Source organism: Gavia stellata, chromosome 1, assembly GCF_030936135.1.
Source record: "Gavia stellata isolate bGavSte3 chromosome 1, bGavSte3.hap2, whole genome shotgun sequence".
Lineage (NCBI taxonomy): Eukaryota > Metazoa > Chordata > Aves > Gaviiformes > Gaviidae > Gavia > Gavia stellata.
The window spans coordinates 67,457,025-67,470,074 of record NC_082594.1 but is presented as its reverse complement, the minus strand read 5'-3'; the positions used below and the strand labels follow the sequence as shown (position 1 = coordinate 67,470,074).

General features: G+C 40.2%; 1 protein-coding gene across 1 annotated transcript in view; it reads left to right on the top strand.

Moving 5' to 3' along the window:
- Positions 1 to 214: 214 nt before the first annotated feature.
- Positions 215 to 13,050, top strand: part of RASA3 (RAS p21 protein activator 3) — a 94,849-nt gene continuing 82,013 nt past the window's right edge. The window contains exons 1-2 of the mRNA XM_059827314.1: positions 215 to 327; positions 11,780 to 11,883. Of these exons, the coding sequence (XP_059683297.1) occupies positions 251 to 327; positions 11,780 to 11,883 (181 nt within the window). The 5' untranslated portion in view covers positions 215 to 250. The remainder of the gene's footprint in view (positions 328 to 11,779; positions 11,884 to 13,050) is intronic.

The following is a 13,050-nucleotide window of genomic DNA, read 5'->3' as shown; positions in this document are numbered from 1 at the left end:
GCTCTAAACTCAGTGACTGTCAGGAGCTGCTGCCTTGGAAACAGAATACTTCTGCTAAGTTTAATAGAGACTTAACATTTGGGAAGAAAAATATAACGTAATACTTCACTTTAGCCATGTTGCTGACACTGCGTTAGTTGACAGATGACTAATTTATGGATAACATTTTAATATGTAATCCTTCTGGGTTTTTTCTTTCTTGTCTTTAGGCGAAGCCAAAAATCTTCCTACGTATCCGGGGCCAAACAAGATGAGGGATTGCTACTGTACTGTAAACCTGGACCAGGAGGAGGTTTTCAGGACCAAAATAGTGGAGAAGTCATTATGGTAACAAATACATGTATACACGTTCTGTTAACTCTTCTTATTCTCTGCTTACTATGTTTATTTAATGTTCCGAACATACTTTTTAGGGGGGGAGGAGGGAGCATGAATATGATGCTTCTTCCAGTTTTAAGAACGCTAGTGGCAGAACTATTGATGTCATGATTCCTATCTGTATATATGGGAAAATGTCTTCACGAAGGCAAGCCATATTAACTATTTTCCTAAGAATGTATAGCCAGTGCTCCTTTCTGCAATATTTGTTTTGAACTTCCCGAAGCTTTTTAGATATCAATTTAGGAGGGAGCACTGAACTCCATTTCGTGTGTATCTATGCTTAGAATTTTGTACTGGTCTAGCTACCCTAAGGGGTGAGAGTTTGGGGTATTTTTTTTCCTGTCACAAGGCTGCAACTGAAAGGAGAGGTTTGAGCATAAGATGCCTGTCTGATTATCTTGGACACTTCCTGTGAGATTGTAGAAGCCAAATGTAGAATGAAACAGAACGAGATGCGTGTAGCAAAACTTAAAACGCTTTCTCCTGGAAATCCCCAAACATCAAAAAAATAAAGGGAACAAGGCTGGGTATACACATATACTCTGGCAAGCGAGGCTTTTTTGAGTTGAGGGGAAAGTAGAAGCAAGGAACAGTCAGGTTTATAACTTTCATCTTAAGATATAAAGTGGGAAAAGAGTGAGAGTTGAGTAATACAGTTAGGAATTTGCTATTTGTCTTGTTGTTGCAAATAATTTACTTTGGGAAATAGCTCTAGACCCCACCCCCAACCCCTCAGAAGTACCTAATGCATTTAAGAATGTGAGTCTAAGTAGCTTGAAGGGGGATTTATTCCCTTAAAGTGACTTTAATTGTTCTCTCACATAATTTTTTGTTGTCTTTATTCTTCATCTTATATTCTGATGTGCTGTACTAGGGTCCATAATGGAGACTTTCATTTCTTGAGGCATTTAGATTGGCTAAACATAAATAGAGTGTTTTTGAATGATGATGCTAACACTTTCCTGTTTGTAATGTACTATATTTAAAAAAAAGTGAAAAAGCAAAGACTGATCTGTATGCACTTCTTACAATAACTGACATGTAGTGTCCCTGAGCCAGTTGTTCCTGAACCAGTTGTTTCCTCTAAATATGACTTAAACTCATTTAAATTCATTCCTGGGTCAACCAACTGTAGCCCTCCTGCTTACAACTAGAAGCTGCACAGTGGGGTTTTTCTGCTGGATGATCATTAGTGCTTCATGGGGAAGTAGAAGGTGGGGAGTGGGGTTATATGAGAATAGTTGATGTAATTTCCTTGAACTAATCCAAGTGTTTTTCTATTGAGAAAATAAAGTCTTAGTGGTAGGAATAAGCAACAAGTGTAATTCCTTCAGTGGGAAAAATTCCATCTGTCTTTGGATATCATTATAAAGCTGAATAGGTACACTGAGGCTGTGCAGAACTGGAAGGCTTCTGGTTTCCTGTGGAGCTAAGTTCTTTTCGTTAATTGAGGTGAATTCAGAGGAGAGCAACACAATGATCAGAGGTCTGGAAAATATGACTGGGGAAAAGTTACAAGATTGGAGTTGTTTTAGCCTAGAGAAGAGGGATGAGAGTAGATATAACTATGTAAATGTATTAAAAAACAAAAAAACCCAAACAACAAACCCCCCAAAAAAGCTTAAGAGGGAGGGAATTGCTCTGTATGTCCAGAATGGATATTGCAAGTAATAATGGACTTAAACTGCAGTGGGGAAGGAAGCTTAGGTTAAGGTTTATTGTGAAGAAAAATCTTCCTATTAAAGATTCTGAAGCACTGGAGTCGATTGCCTTGTTTTTTCCATATTTATTGCTGAAGGCTTTTAATAGGATCTATATAATCAGTCCCAACCAAAATATGGATCTTCCTGCTTTGGAACAGTGGTGGACCAGAAGACCTCTCAAAATCCCTTTACAGTTCTATTTTCTTTGATCTAAGGGTTGATTAAAGATGATCGCCTTGGTGGTTGTTTCTTCTCCCAGTAAATTCCTGTCTTCAGCGGTAGTCTGCCTTCTCCCTCTGAGAGCTTCTATTTGCAAGTACTATTTTTGAAAAACTTGCTTCTTCACATTCCCGGAATATCCACTTACAGATGTTGATAGCAACTGAATATTGCATTTATCCAAATAGGTGTTTCTCTGTCCTTTATTTTTCTGTTGCATAAAAAAAAGGCAGACAAAAATCTCAAATACATGAATGGTAGAACTGTGATGTTTTCCCAATCTGTGAATAGGAATTGCTCTTACTTAGTGAGGCACACTCAAACAGCTACTTAATCTTTAATAGATGTAAACAGAGTCATAAAAACAAGTGCATAGACTCCCAGAGGAAGATGTTTTTCAAATGATTTCAGACCATACTGCAGTTGCCTATTGTTTTTTGTAAGACTGATCTGAGCACATAGCTGAGGAGCCAGTCATGCTGTTACATTCTTTAATGCTTGTTTGTAAATTGATTCAACACATTGAGTAACCGTGAATTATTGGGCAGGCGACGCTTATGCGCCCTAAGGCCCATGTAATTTGCATATAGCAGAGAAATACCTGCTTTCATGTACGGTGTTTCTTTGCCAGGCGCTTGCCAATGTAGTAGTGAAGCATGTGTTGGGTCCCCTTTGCTGAGGTACCACTGCTGTGATATGCGTTGTTAGATGGGAGCAGGGATGTGAAGCTGGGCTAACACATGGCTAAAATAATTGAATCCTGCCTGAACATCTGTGTGACTGGCATTGAAGCGGGTGACACAGCCTTTGACTATGGTTTGAAGGGGAGAACACTGGCTCGGCTCTGTTCTTCATGCCTCTTTTCTATTTCCTGTCATTTCCTGGCTGACACGGGGCTGGCTTGCTATAAAGTAGTTAAGAATTGCCTGTATTTTCACTCATACTGGTAACTCCCCCATCTTCCACTGAGCTCAAAAAATTATTTTCATGTAGTTTATGAAAAATAAGATGCTTTGTGTGAATGTCTGAACTGAAAGGTGTTTCATATGCAGCCCTAGCACTACTGACTCTGAAACAATGTCTTCTCATTCAGGTTTGTTCTGGAGAAGCCTATCTTTTCCAGCTTATCTGCATAAAGTGACTTTATCTGCATGAAGTGGCTTATAATTAAAGTCGCGCTGAAACACCATCTGTGTACTTTGGAATTCAAGGAGTGCTTGCTTTTTTTCTTTTTACTCAGTTGAGCTTCATTAAGCTTCTACTAAGCACTGCAGAAATGTATATTTTTCCAGGCAGGCCTTCTCCTGATGTAAATCTTAAATGGAACTGGCAAATGGGAGAAAGGAAGCAGTTATCTCTCCTTCCCAGAGGGACGTGGATGAATGTCCAGTTCTGGCTTGCTTGGGATATCTGTGGCAGAGCCTTCAGACTCTGACTCATGATCTCCTGTGTTTTATACTGGGGCAGTGTAAGAAGTTGCTTCCCTGAGCTCTGTCCTAATAATCTGCAACAGATTTTTATTTTATTAGGCTGTGGCAGAGGCGTGAGAAGACAGCTGAGAGCAATAACCTCTTAAATCAACAAAGCATGAATCATTCAGAACTCTAAGAACTGAACCAGCACATCCCGTTGCCCAGTACGGTGCCCTTACCAGTGCTCTGAAGAGAATTTCTGTGAGCCCGATGCCCTTTATCTAAGTTTGCATGTCAAAAACTGAGAGCAGCCAGCATGGTGAACCTTAACTCCTCTATTCAGCAGTCAGGTGGGACTCATAAATTACAATCAGGAACTTAAATCATTCCTGCCATCCAGCCTCTGTTGGCTTCTGTTAAACTGGATGGTGGCACTGCTGCCTTGTGCTAGAAGATTTTGAGGGCTGCTGTGAGGATAACTTGGTAGTGCCTGCCTGAAACAAGTCAAGGGTTACAACATGGGCAGGCCTTTCTATGAAGCCACAGAGCAATGCAAAAGTACTGTTTACATGGGGCAGTTCAGAGTCATCCGACTTCTCTGGGGGTCTTTTGGACAAGCACAGTGAATGCGTGGGTTGGTCAGAGCAAGCTCTCCAGGTTCCCAGGAAGAGAATCTTGATCTCTTCAAGCAGCACTGTTTTCATAAACTCCTTGGCACAAGCTTTTAGTAAATTCTAAGAAGGTCACATGCAAGTCATAAGATACGAGGGAGAGGTCAGTTAGAGCCAGGATTTAATACGGTTTTCTGTTTTGTATTTGTTGTTCAATATTGATACTACCATCATCCACAAAGGCACTGAATAAAATTGGATCCATTCCATATAACCTAGCAGAGATGTACGTGAAGGGACTCATGTGTTCAATGTCCTAAGGAACATGTGAGAATTACTGGTTTTTTAAATGCACAGACCTACAACTTCTCTTCAGTTCTGAGCTGCAAGTAGACAGCCTGACAACAATTTTGTCTATTGATTTCCTTTGCTGAACCAGCTACTTAGCTTCCCCCATGAGTAGCTTCAAACTTCAGGCTCCACCATCCAGGACTTGTTCCTAGCTACAGATCTTCCCTAAGGATAAATTTTCTTGGCTTGTTGGCATTAAGACTGACTTTGCCTTTGCTGTTTGCATCAAATGTTTCCATTCACTTAAAGGGCAGTGTCAGCTGCAACAGGAAATCAAGGCAGCTTCTCAAATCATAGGTGAAGAATGGAAGGAATGTGACATCTCTAAATTTGTTTCAGGGATATGAATAAAGGCAAAAACTGTCGTACGTTAAGAATCAAATGGCTGACAGTGTGTGCTTTAGGGAGATGAGCCAACCGTCTTGAGTCTGATTATTTAGTTCTCCACTATTTCACTAAGGAATTTTTCACATACTAAACATAGTGATCAAAGCCTGAATGAAACAGCAAATGAAGCCGGAGGCACTTTCCCCACCCCCAGTGGTTTTTTTGCTAGTCTCCAAGTCTGCAGTGTGCTTGTGAGCATATAGTGAAATGTGCTGTAAATTCATAGTTAAGGCTGTGTTCTCTTTAACAAGAGGTTGCTGTGTCTCTGTTCTAGTATTCGATCAGGTAACAAATTCAATCAGTAGTGCTCAAACTTTCTCTAAGTAATTCTACTGCCATATTTAATGTTATTTTTTTAATTCTAGGCTTGCTTAAACCCTTTATTTTCCTATGTTTGAAGTTCATGGCTGCATAGCTAAACTTCTTATGTTCTGATAACATCTTGAATGCAGGCCACTTCTCAAATTTTAAACACAAAGTTATTTCCCTTAGTTGGAGCATCACCAAAATTAGCTGTTGTATCTGAGTTAGTTCCATTAGCCACTTCCATATTCTTACGTTGCCAGCTCACCTCCTTGAAATAACACCTTTCCCCAGCTTGGAGGCCTTAGGTAAAAAGGACTTGAGCTGGATGCTGCAGCATGTTCTGCAGCTTCTCTCCTGCATGCTCCCAGCTCACTCCTCAGTGTACTGTCTGCCCACTGCCTTCCATTTTCTGCACTCAACTACATCTAACTGTGATATTCCTAATATCAATAGACTTTAATTCTGAAACACCCCAAGCCTTTAAGGGAGAGGGATAGGATCGGTATGGCTACAACCTCAGCCTGGTCAGGGATATTATTGAAGGCAAGCACTGTATGGTTGTGTAGGGAAGTAAAACAGCTGGGAAGGGCGCCAGGAAGGGAAGTGAGACTTAATGGAAGGAGGAGAATGAAGTGAGCCTCGAGACCCAAGACAGAGTTTATGAATGAGAGCGTTTATCCACATGAAAAGCCACCCATGTGAGTAACAATTGTTGGTGTTGTAGGCTGCTTTGAGTGAGTAAAAAAAAAGTAAATGCAGCTGTAGTGTGACTTCTGTTGTTTGTGTGTGTCATCTTACAGAATATTTTGGGAGGTGACTAGGGGCCAAACGGCTGCTGCTTAAAGTTATCATAATCTCTGTAAGCCTCACTGAGCCAAACCAGCAACTGTCAAGTGGGGATGATAACTATAGCTCATGTGTCTGTCTCTCCCTTCTGAGCGTAGGGTTGAGCAAATGTACACTGCTTTATTTTTTCTCTATGTATTAGGGGTGGTTGTGGCTATAATACAGCACTGTCCATCTGGGTGTCACTGCACAGTGACACAAGGAAAAATTTGCTTAGGCTTGGTGGATGTCTGGAAGACTGCTGCCTGCACTCTGACAGGGAGCATAAATGGTGTGTTTGGATTTAGATGTTGCCTTCTGTGGCATATACTTCCTGCTGCATGTCCTCTGCCAAATCTGTGCTTCAAATATAATACTAGGTATTTTTAATAAATTGTGTAAGGAAGCCACCATGACATCTGCCAACTTTGGCTCTTACAGAGTCTGTCTTACTTGCCTGTCATCATGTAGCTCTGTGTCTAGTAGGAGACTGAAGTGTATTCAGATTTTATTTGGCTTGCTGTTTCTGCTTTGAATAAACCTTCTCTTCGCTACCCCACTCCTATTACATATGCTGCAAAACATAGTATAAAATGTATTAGCCAAGTAGTAGAAAAAGCTTAGTACATTTGTTTGTTTCTACTACTCCTTTGTACAGGCTGATTTTGCTTCCCGCTCACATGGTGATGTGAACTCTGGTCTTCAGTTCATGCAGCAGGATGAATCCAGTATTTCTAAATGTTTTAAAATAGTCAGAGGATGTGGAGTTGTCTATGGCATGTTAATAGTCCTTACTTTCAATCACAAAAGCAGTTTAAAAAAAAAATCTATACACAAAGAATTCTGGTTTGAGGGGTTTCATTATTATTCATCATGCAACTCTTTCACTTCATCCACTGAAGTAGTGGTGCCAAAACAAAAACAAAACTGCTTCAGCGAATCCTAAGTATTGAGAAACAAGCGCGAGATTTTGTAACACAGCCTGAAACTAAAGAAATGTTTCTACACTGAGACTTGTTTTATGAAGTCTGTTTCTCTCTGTTAATATTATTTGCGATGATTTTCATAGATAACTGAAGGTATGGAATTCAAGTTGCAGGTATGCCTCTGGAGTTTAGTAAAACATGTAAAAGTGAACAAATTTTGAACCTTTTCTAGGGGAAGAAGTTGCCATTCATCATGTTTAAAATAAGGATTCTCTTCCTTATTTGCTTTCATTCCGCTTGATCTACACAGTAACTTGTTTCTCTTCTCCTTCCCTGTCTCCTCCTGAAAATATCCATTGCCAAAATGCACATTAGAAGAGATTCAAAAATAGATACCTTGAAATGGGAAGGGCTCTAAGCCGGATAGCTCTGTGTGAGTGAAACACCACCTAGAGAGAACTTCTTGGTTTTGATTGCTGGGTATTCCCGCTCCTGTGAGCATTCAGAACAAGCAAGTTTTTTTGGGGGGGGGGGGGGGGAAGAGTATGACTGAAGATTCAAATCCATTGCACTATTCTTCATGCTTTTACTTGACTTTTCTTTTTTGGTGTCTCTTCTGTCACGAGAGCTGTGGAAGCTGTGGAAAGTGTCCTGAGGAGGGATCGATTAGTACATGTGTTGCTGGTAGGGGCTGTATAAAAGCTGTGCAATAAAAGAACCCCACTCTTCCTAAGAGGACTGCTGAGGTAGAGCTTCCCTCCTTTAGAGCATAGCAAGGTGATGGGTATGTACTGGAAAAGAGATGAGAAAGTGGTGTGAAGTGAGGGTATGTGGAGTAGAAGGCTACAGAGTCACGCCCTTGTGTGCCTGAAAGCTTGGAGCAAGGATTTAAAAATTGGTACAGGTCTTTCTCTGTAGTTTATAATCCCTTCAGGAAAACAAGAGACTGATTTAGGAACAAGCCCCACTTCATAACTAAAAAGTAGTTGATACCTGCACTACTAATATTCTTATTGCTGTGATAGAAAAACTAAAAAGAAATTAATAAAACTGTTCTAAATTTAGTAGTCTTTATTGAAGAAGCTGGGTTTGAAAATGCTTTTATACTCAGCTTGGAAGGAGCTGAGTTGCATTTACAGTGGAGGTTCACTGTTTCTGTCCTTGCAAGATCCTGCTCTCAGCAGTTATACCCCATCACTTGTTTGAAGTCCGGAAGAAACTGAAATAATGACAACACTGGTCTTGTGCATGCCCTTCTGTTGTGACCACACTGATCTGCAGCCTTGGCTGAAAGATTGGGGGAGGGGGCCCTGATTATTTCTTCTCTTTGAATGATTACTATTTCTCCTCAGCATAGGGTTGCTTAATCTACAAGGAAAGCTTAACTCAAAACCTGGAAGTTGAATCTGAACTCACTTGGTTCTGAAAGATTTCTGAGTTTTCAGCCGGGCTAGTTCTAGTATTTGTTTTGGAGGATCTTGTTAGACTCCTGAGGGTTGTGTAGGCAGATGCTGCTCCTTTTTATTAATTGCTATGTCAAAATAGAAGTACTCACTGAAGCCCCATCAGACTAGTTCTGGCTTTTGGGAGAGAGGGGACACTGAGGGAGGGATTTAGCTGTTCTTTTGGGAAAAAAAAAAAAAAACATTCTGGAGCCCTGGAGCTCATGCTCGAGATAAGTTAGCTTGGGAAATAAACCATGGGGTTTGACTGCTGCAACCTCTTGATCTTCAGGTCTGGGTGGGAGACAAAGCGAGTACTGTTCTGAAGAGATACATGGAGGAAAAGCACACATTTAAGTGGAAGCTGGAAGCATTTGTGTGGTTACTTTTGATTCCTTCAGAAAGAAGTTACTGTTTCTGCATAGCTATGCAAGATTGGGGTGGGGGGGATATCAGATTCATCTTAATGTGTATCCTTACAGTTAAAACTTTGCTGGCTAATTACCCAGTGCATAGTGAGTGCACTTGTGTTAAAAATCTGCTTGCTTATATTAATTAAGAACACAGTGCACCTCAGGGGCATTACCTGAGTGATGAGAGGTTGTGAGTCTACAAGGGGTACGAGTTCTCGGAAGGGGAAAGCTGAGAGCAGAACAAAGCTTCTCTTCTCTTGACAGTGGCTGCAAATAATGTATCTGACGAGTACCAGCCAGCAGGTGCTGCTCAGGCTAGTAAGCCTTGTGCCTAGAAGTAGTGACCAGATATGTCCATGCATGGCTAAGTGAGCCTTCATAGCATCCCTTCTGTTGATCAGTCTCTTTCTGATACCATGTATTGGACTAGATGCTTCCTGTTGTCCGCTCTGCTTTTCTGAATCTTGTGTTTGTTTTGCTGTGGTGTGGTCTTAGTTATCTTCTGTCCCTGACCACTACCAGTGACAAACATTAATAGGGGACTTGCAAAGGCCCCAGATGTTGTCTCTTCCCTGCTTTTTCCCCCCAGCATCAGCTGAGCTGAATTAAAGTATGCTCAGTATAAGTCCCACTTGTATTTACATTGCCTTTAGACTTCCAGTATACTGAAGCTTCTCTTGTATTTTTGATAGAGAATTGGGTATATAATCCACAGTTCATTAAGTATCATTTTATTCTAAGGTCATTATTGAGTAAATTTATCTGTTGTGTTCTTCCAGCAGAGAGGACAATTTTATGGCTGAACAGAGTATTAGGGCTTGGAACAGTGCAAGTGTTTTGCATGTGTAATGCACTAGATATTTGGGCATTGTTTAGGCATTTGTGTAGCCCCCTTGGGTTAAGCCTGTGCCTGAAAACTTGCACCAAGTGATGTGCACAGAATGAGGCCCTCGGGGCTGCCAGCAGAAGCATGGCTGCTGGAACAGTCAGATAGTTCCCAGTTTGGTAGAAGCTGCTTGTACCAAAGAACTCGGGTATTTTGTGCCTGAAGCAGTGGCTGCTGAATTCTTAATTCCAAATAAAACCTCTCAGAGCAGAATGGGTAAAGAGGATATAACAGAGTGCTGAAACAGAGGAGGCAGTTGGGATGAACAGTCAAACCAGCTGCCGTTTCCAGCTGTTGGATTTTTCTCCCCTGCCTTCACAGTAGGGATGACTGGATGACTGAGTGGGGCTCACGTTGGTTGCTGTAACTTATGGCTGGATGCATTTATTTGAAGGAATGGGAAAATGTTTCAGTGGTGGAAGTTTAACCTGTGGGTACGCCTTGGGCTTCATTGCTTATCCGATATGTGTTCTTCCATGTGGCTGGTGGACTAGTGACTTAAATAAAGTTCTTACTGAATACTGAGTGATGTTTCTGGACTTCATGAAATTAATGTGGCATATTGCCTTCAAACACAGAGTGGTTAGCTCATTTGCAGTGCCTGTGTGTTTTGAGTGAGACTTGTCAGCTAACGCTTGAGGGAATGTGGCAGTTCTGGGGGAGTGTATTTTTACTGTAGGCAGAAGTACAAGCAAAAGTGTATGACAATGTAAAACATCCTGAAAGAAGCCAAGGGAATAACCTCCCAACAAAATACTGAAAAATTTAAAGTTAATGCAAGGAACTATTAATAATTTTTGGATATCTAATTTCCTAACATAAAAAGCCTTTGATAATGATTAAAGCTATAGCACAATTCTGTCTGCCATTTTTGTGCTTAGCCAAGACAATAAGGAGGTCTGTGTTTAAAAGGGGAAGAAAAAAACCCACTGGCTTTCGGCCTGTTGGGATTAGATTTATTTTTAAGTCTACATCTGCAGTGCTTGCTGTATTTGTCCATATGACTCAAATTGCATCCACTTATTTAGATCTACTGAAGCATAAGTTACTTGAAATGAAAAGTCTGTGTAAAATGGTAGACCTGTCAATGAATAAATAATGTTGATACATGCTTATAGTTCTTAGGAGTAAATCCTTAACCATATAATTGGATAGAGAGAAACTGAAAGGGTTGCTGTTAGGTGTCTGAGACTTTTTTCCCTTTTAAATTAGTAGGATCCAAAGAAAGCCCCTTAAGTCTATAAAGAGCTCTTCATACTGAGATAGTATTTTTTTTTTTTTTTTAAATCTGGTCTTACTGTGAAAGAACTTGTTCTGTATAATTCCAGTAAGCAAAAATAGACAGATAAGCAGTGCTGTTGGGTAACAAGTATCATGCCAGCTCCAAGGCTTAGTTAGCATCAGTTGACTGAATCTGACTTTAAATAAGAAACTTTGCAGAGGATGAGAAAAGAGGCAATGGCTGTAGGCATTTTATTTAAAATAAACTAAATCCTATAAAAAATATATATGCCATGAACCATGCTGTATTTTGCTCATCCTGTTCATGTCTATGCTTTTGTGATCTCTGTCATAATGGTCTATTGTAAGCATAGTGTGGCAGCAGGGGCCTCTCTCCAGCCTTCAAGGCACTGTATGTTAACAAATAACATGGTCTCTGCCCCCTTTGTTTAGGGACACTTCCGTTCCAAATAAGAAGTACCTGTTCTTTTTTGCACATTAAGAAATCTTATTCTGTGGGCATTTAAGGGAGTTGGGAACAGTGCTTGAAGGCCCACATTCATGGGTGGGAAAGACTGTCACAGTCCAGAGTGTTCTGGGTGTGAAGTATAAACACACTGGCTCCTCCGGGATACCAACACTAATTTTTTTTTCTGTGTGTGTGTTTATGTGTATGTGTTTTTTTTGTTTACCCAGCCCCTTCTATGGAGAAGACTTTTACTGTGAAATTCCTCGGACCTTTCGCCATCTGTCATTTTATATTTTTGACAGAGATGTTTTTCGAAGGGATTCCATCATAGGTATGTGTTCATAAATTATTATTTTCTTTACAGCTTACTTCTCTTGGATTTTAACTGTTAGATCGTATGTAGTCTTATCAGTTGGGGTCTTGATAGGACTGACAATGACAGTGGTAAGTACTACTCAGTATTGTAACTTTTTGTCAAGTGACAAAAATGCCTTCAGTATTATATATTATAAAAAAGGCTGGAAGGTAAATGCTGTCTGTTATGATAGTAAATGCAGATTGCAGTTTAACTGAAATAGGCAATAAAGCATTGTTTAAATGTTGGCAACATCATTTGTTACTGCATTTTTTTCCTAATTGCAAGGCCTTTAGTCTTGCAGTTTTCCAGGGTTCAATACACTTACCTGCATGCAGTATTGTTAAACTAGGACTACCTTAATGACATGCAGAGTAATAGCTACTGGTCATAGGTACCCCCAGTACAATGATGACAGAATTTCATAGAGAGTATCAGAGCAAGCTGTTGCCTACAGAATAGCTCTGTAAGACTTGCAGTGCCTGTTTGACATGGGCAAGACCTCTGCTTTTCTGGATATTATTTGCTATGCATTTCACCTGCAGCAAATTGCATGACACTCCATTTATCTCTTTAGGGATAAAAATCTTGTAAAAGCCTAGTTGTTACTGAAGGGAACAGTTTCCACTTTAAGTCATTTTAACTGTTTGGTTTTTTCAGTTTTTAGTCTTGTACTGTTGAAATAAGTCATACAATTTTTCTAATTCTGGTACAACATGACTATAGCTATCAGTGAGGTGTGTATGTCTTGACAGAGCTTGTAGTGAGGAACTTGCCTGATGTTGAGCAACAGTTTGTATAATGCTGTAAAATGCATTATGTTAAAGTGCATGGGGTGGTGGTGCAGATCTCTTTGTATGTGTCTTTACATTACGCTAGTTTATCATGCAGTCACTAGCTTTTTCTTTAATTACTGTTTTACATTTTACAGATGAGCTAGGAAACTGGATTGTCATTCTCTTTGTCTCTAACTGAGCTCATGTGTGTATAGCATCAAGCACCCTGGGGAGGAGTAGGTCAGTTTGTGAGTTTTTTGAGTGAGCTTTTGGAAAGCTTTTTGGTCTGTCTAATCTCTAGTTTCCCCTTGTAACATGAAATAACACCTCCTTTCTTTCAACTGAGTTTTTCATTGTTGAAATTGCC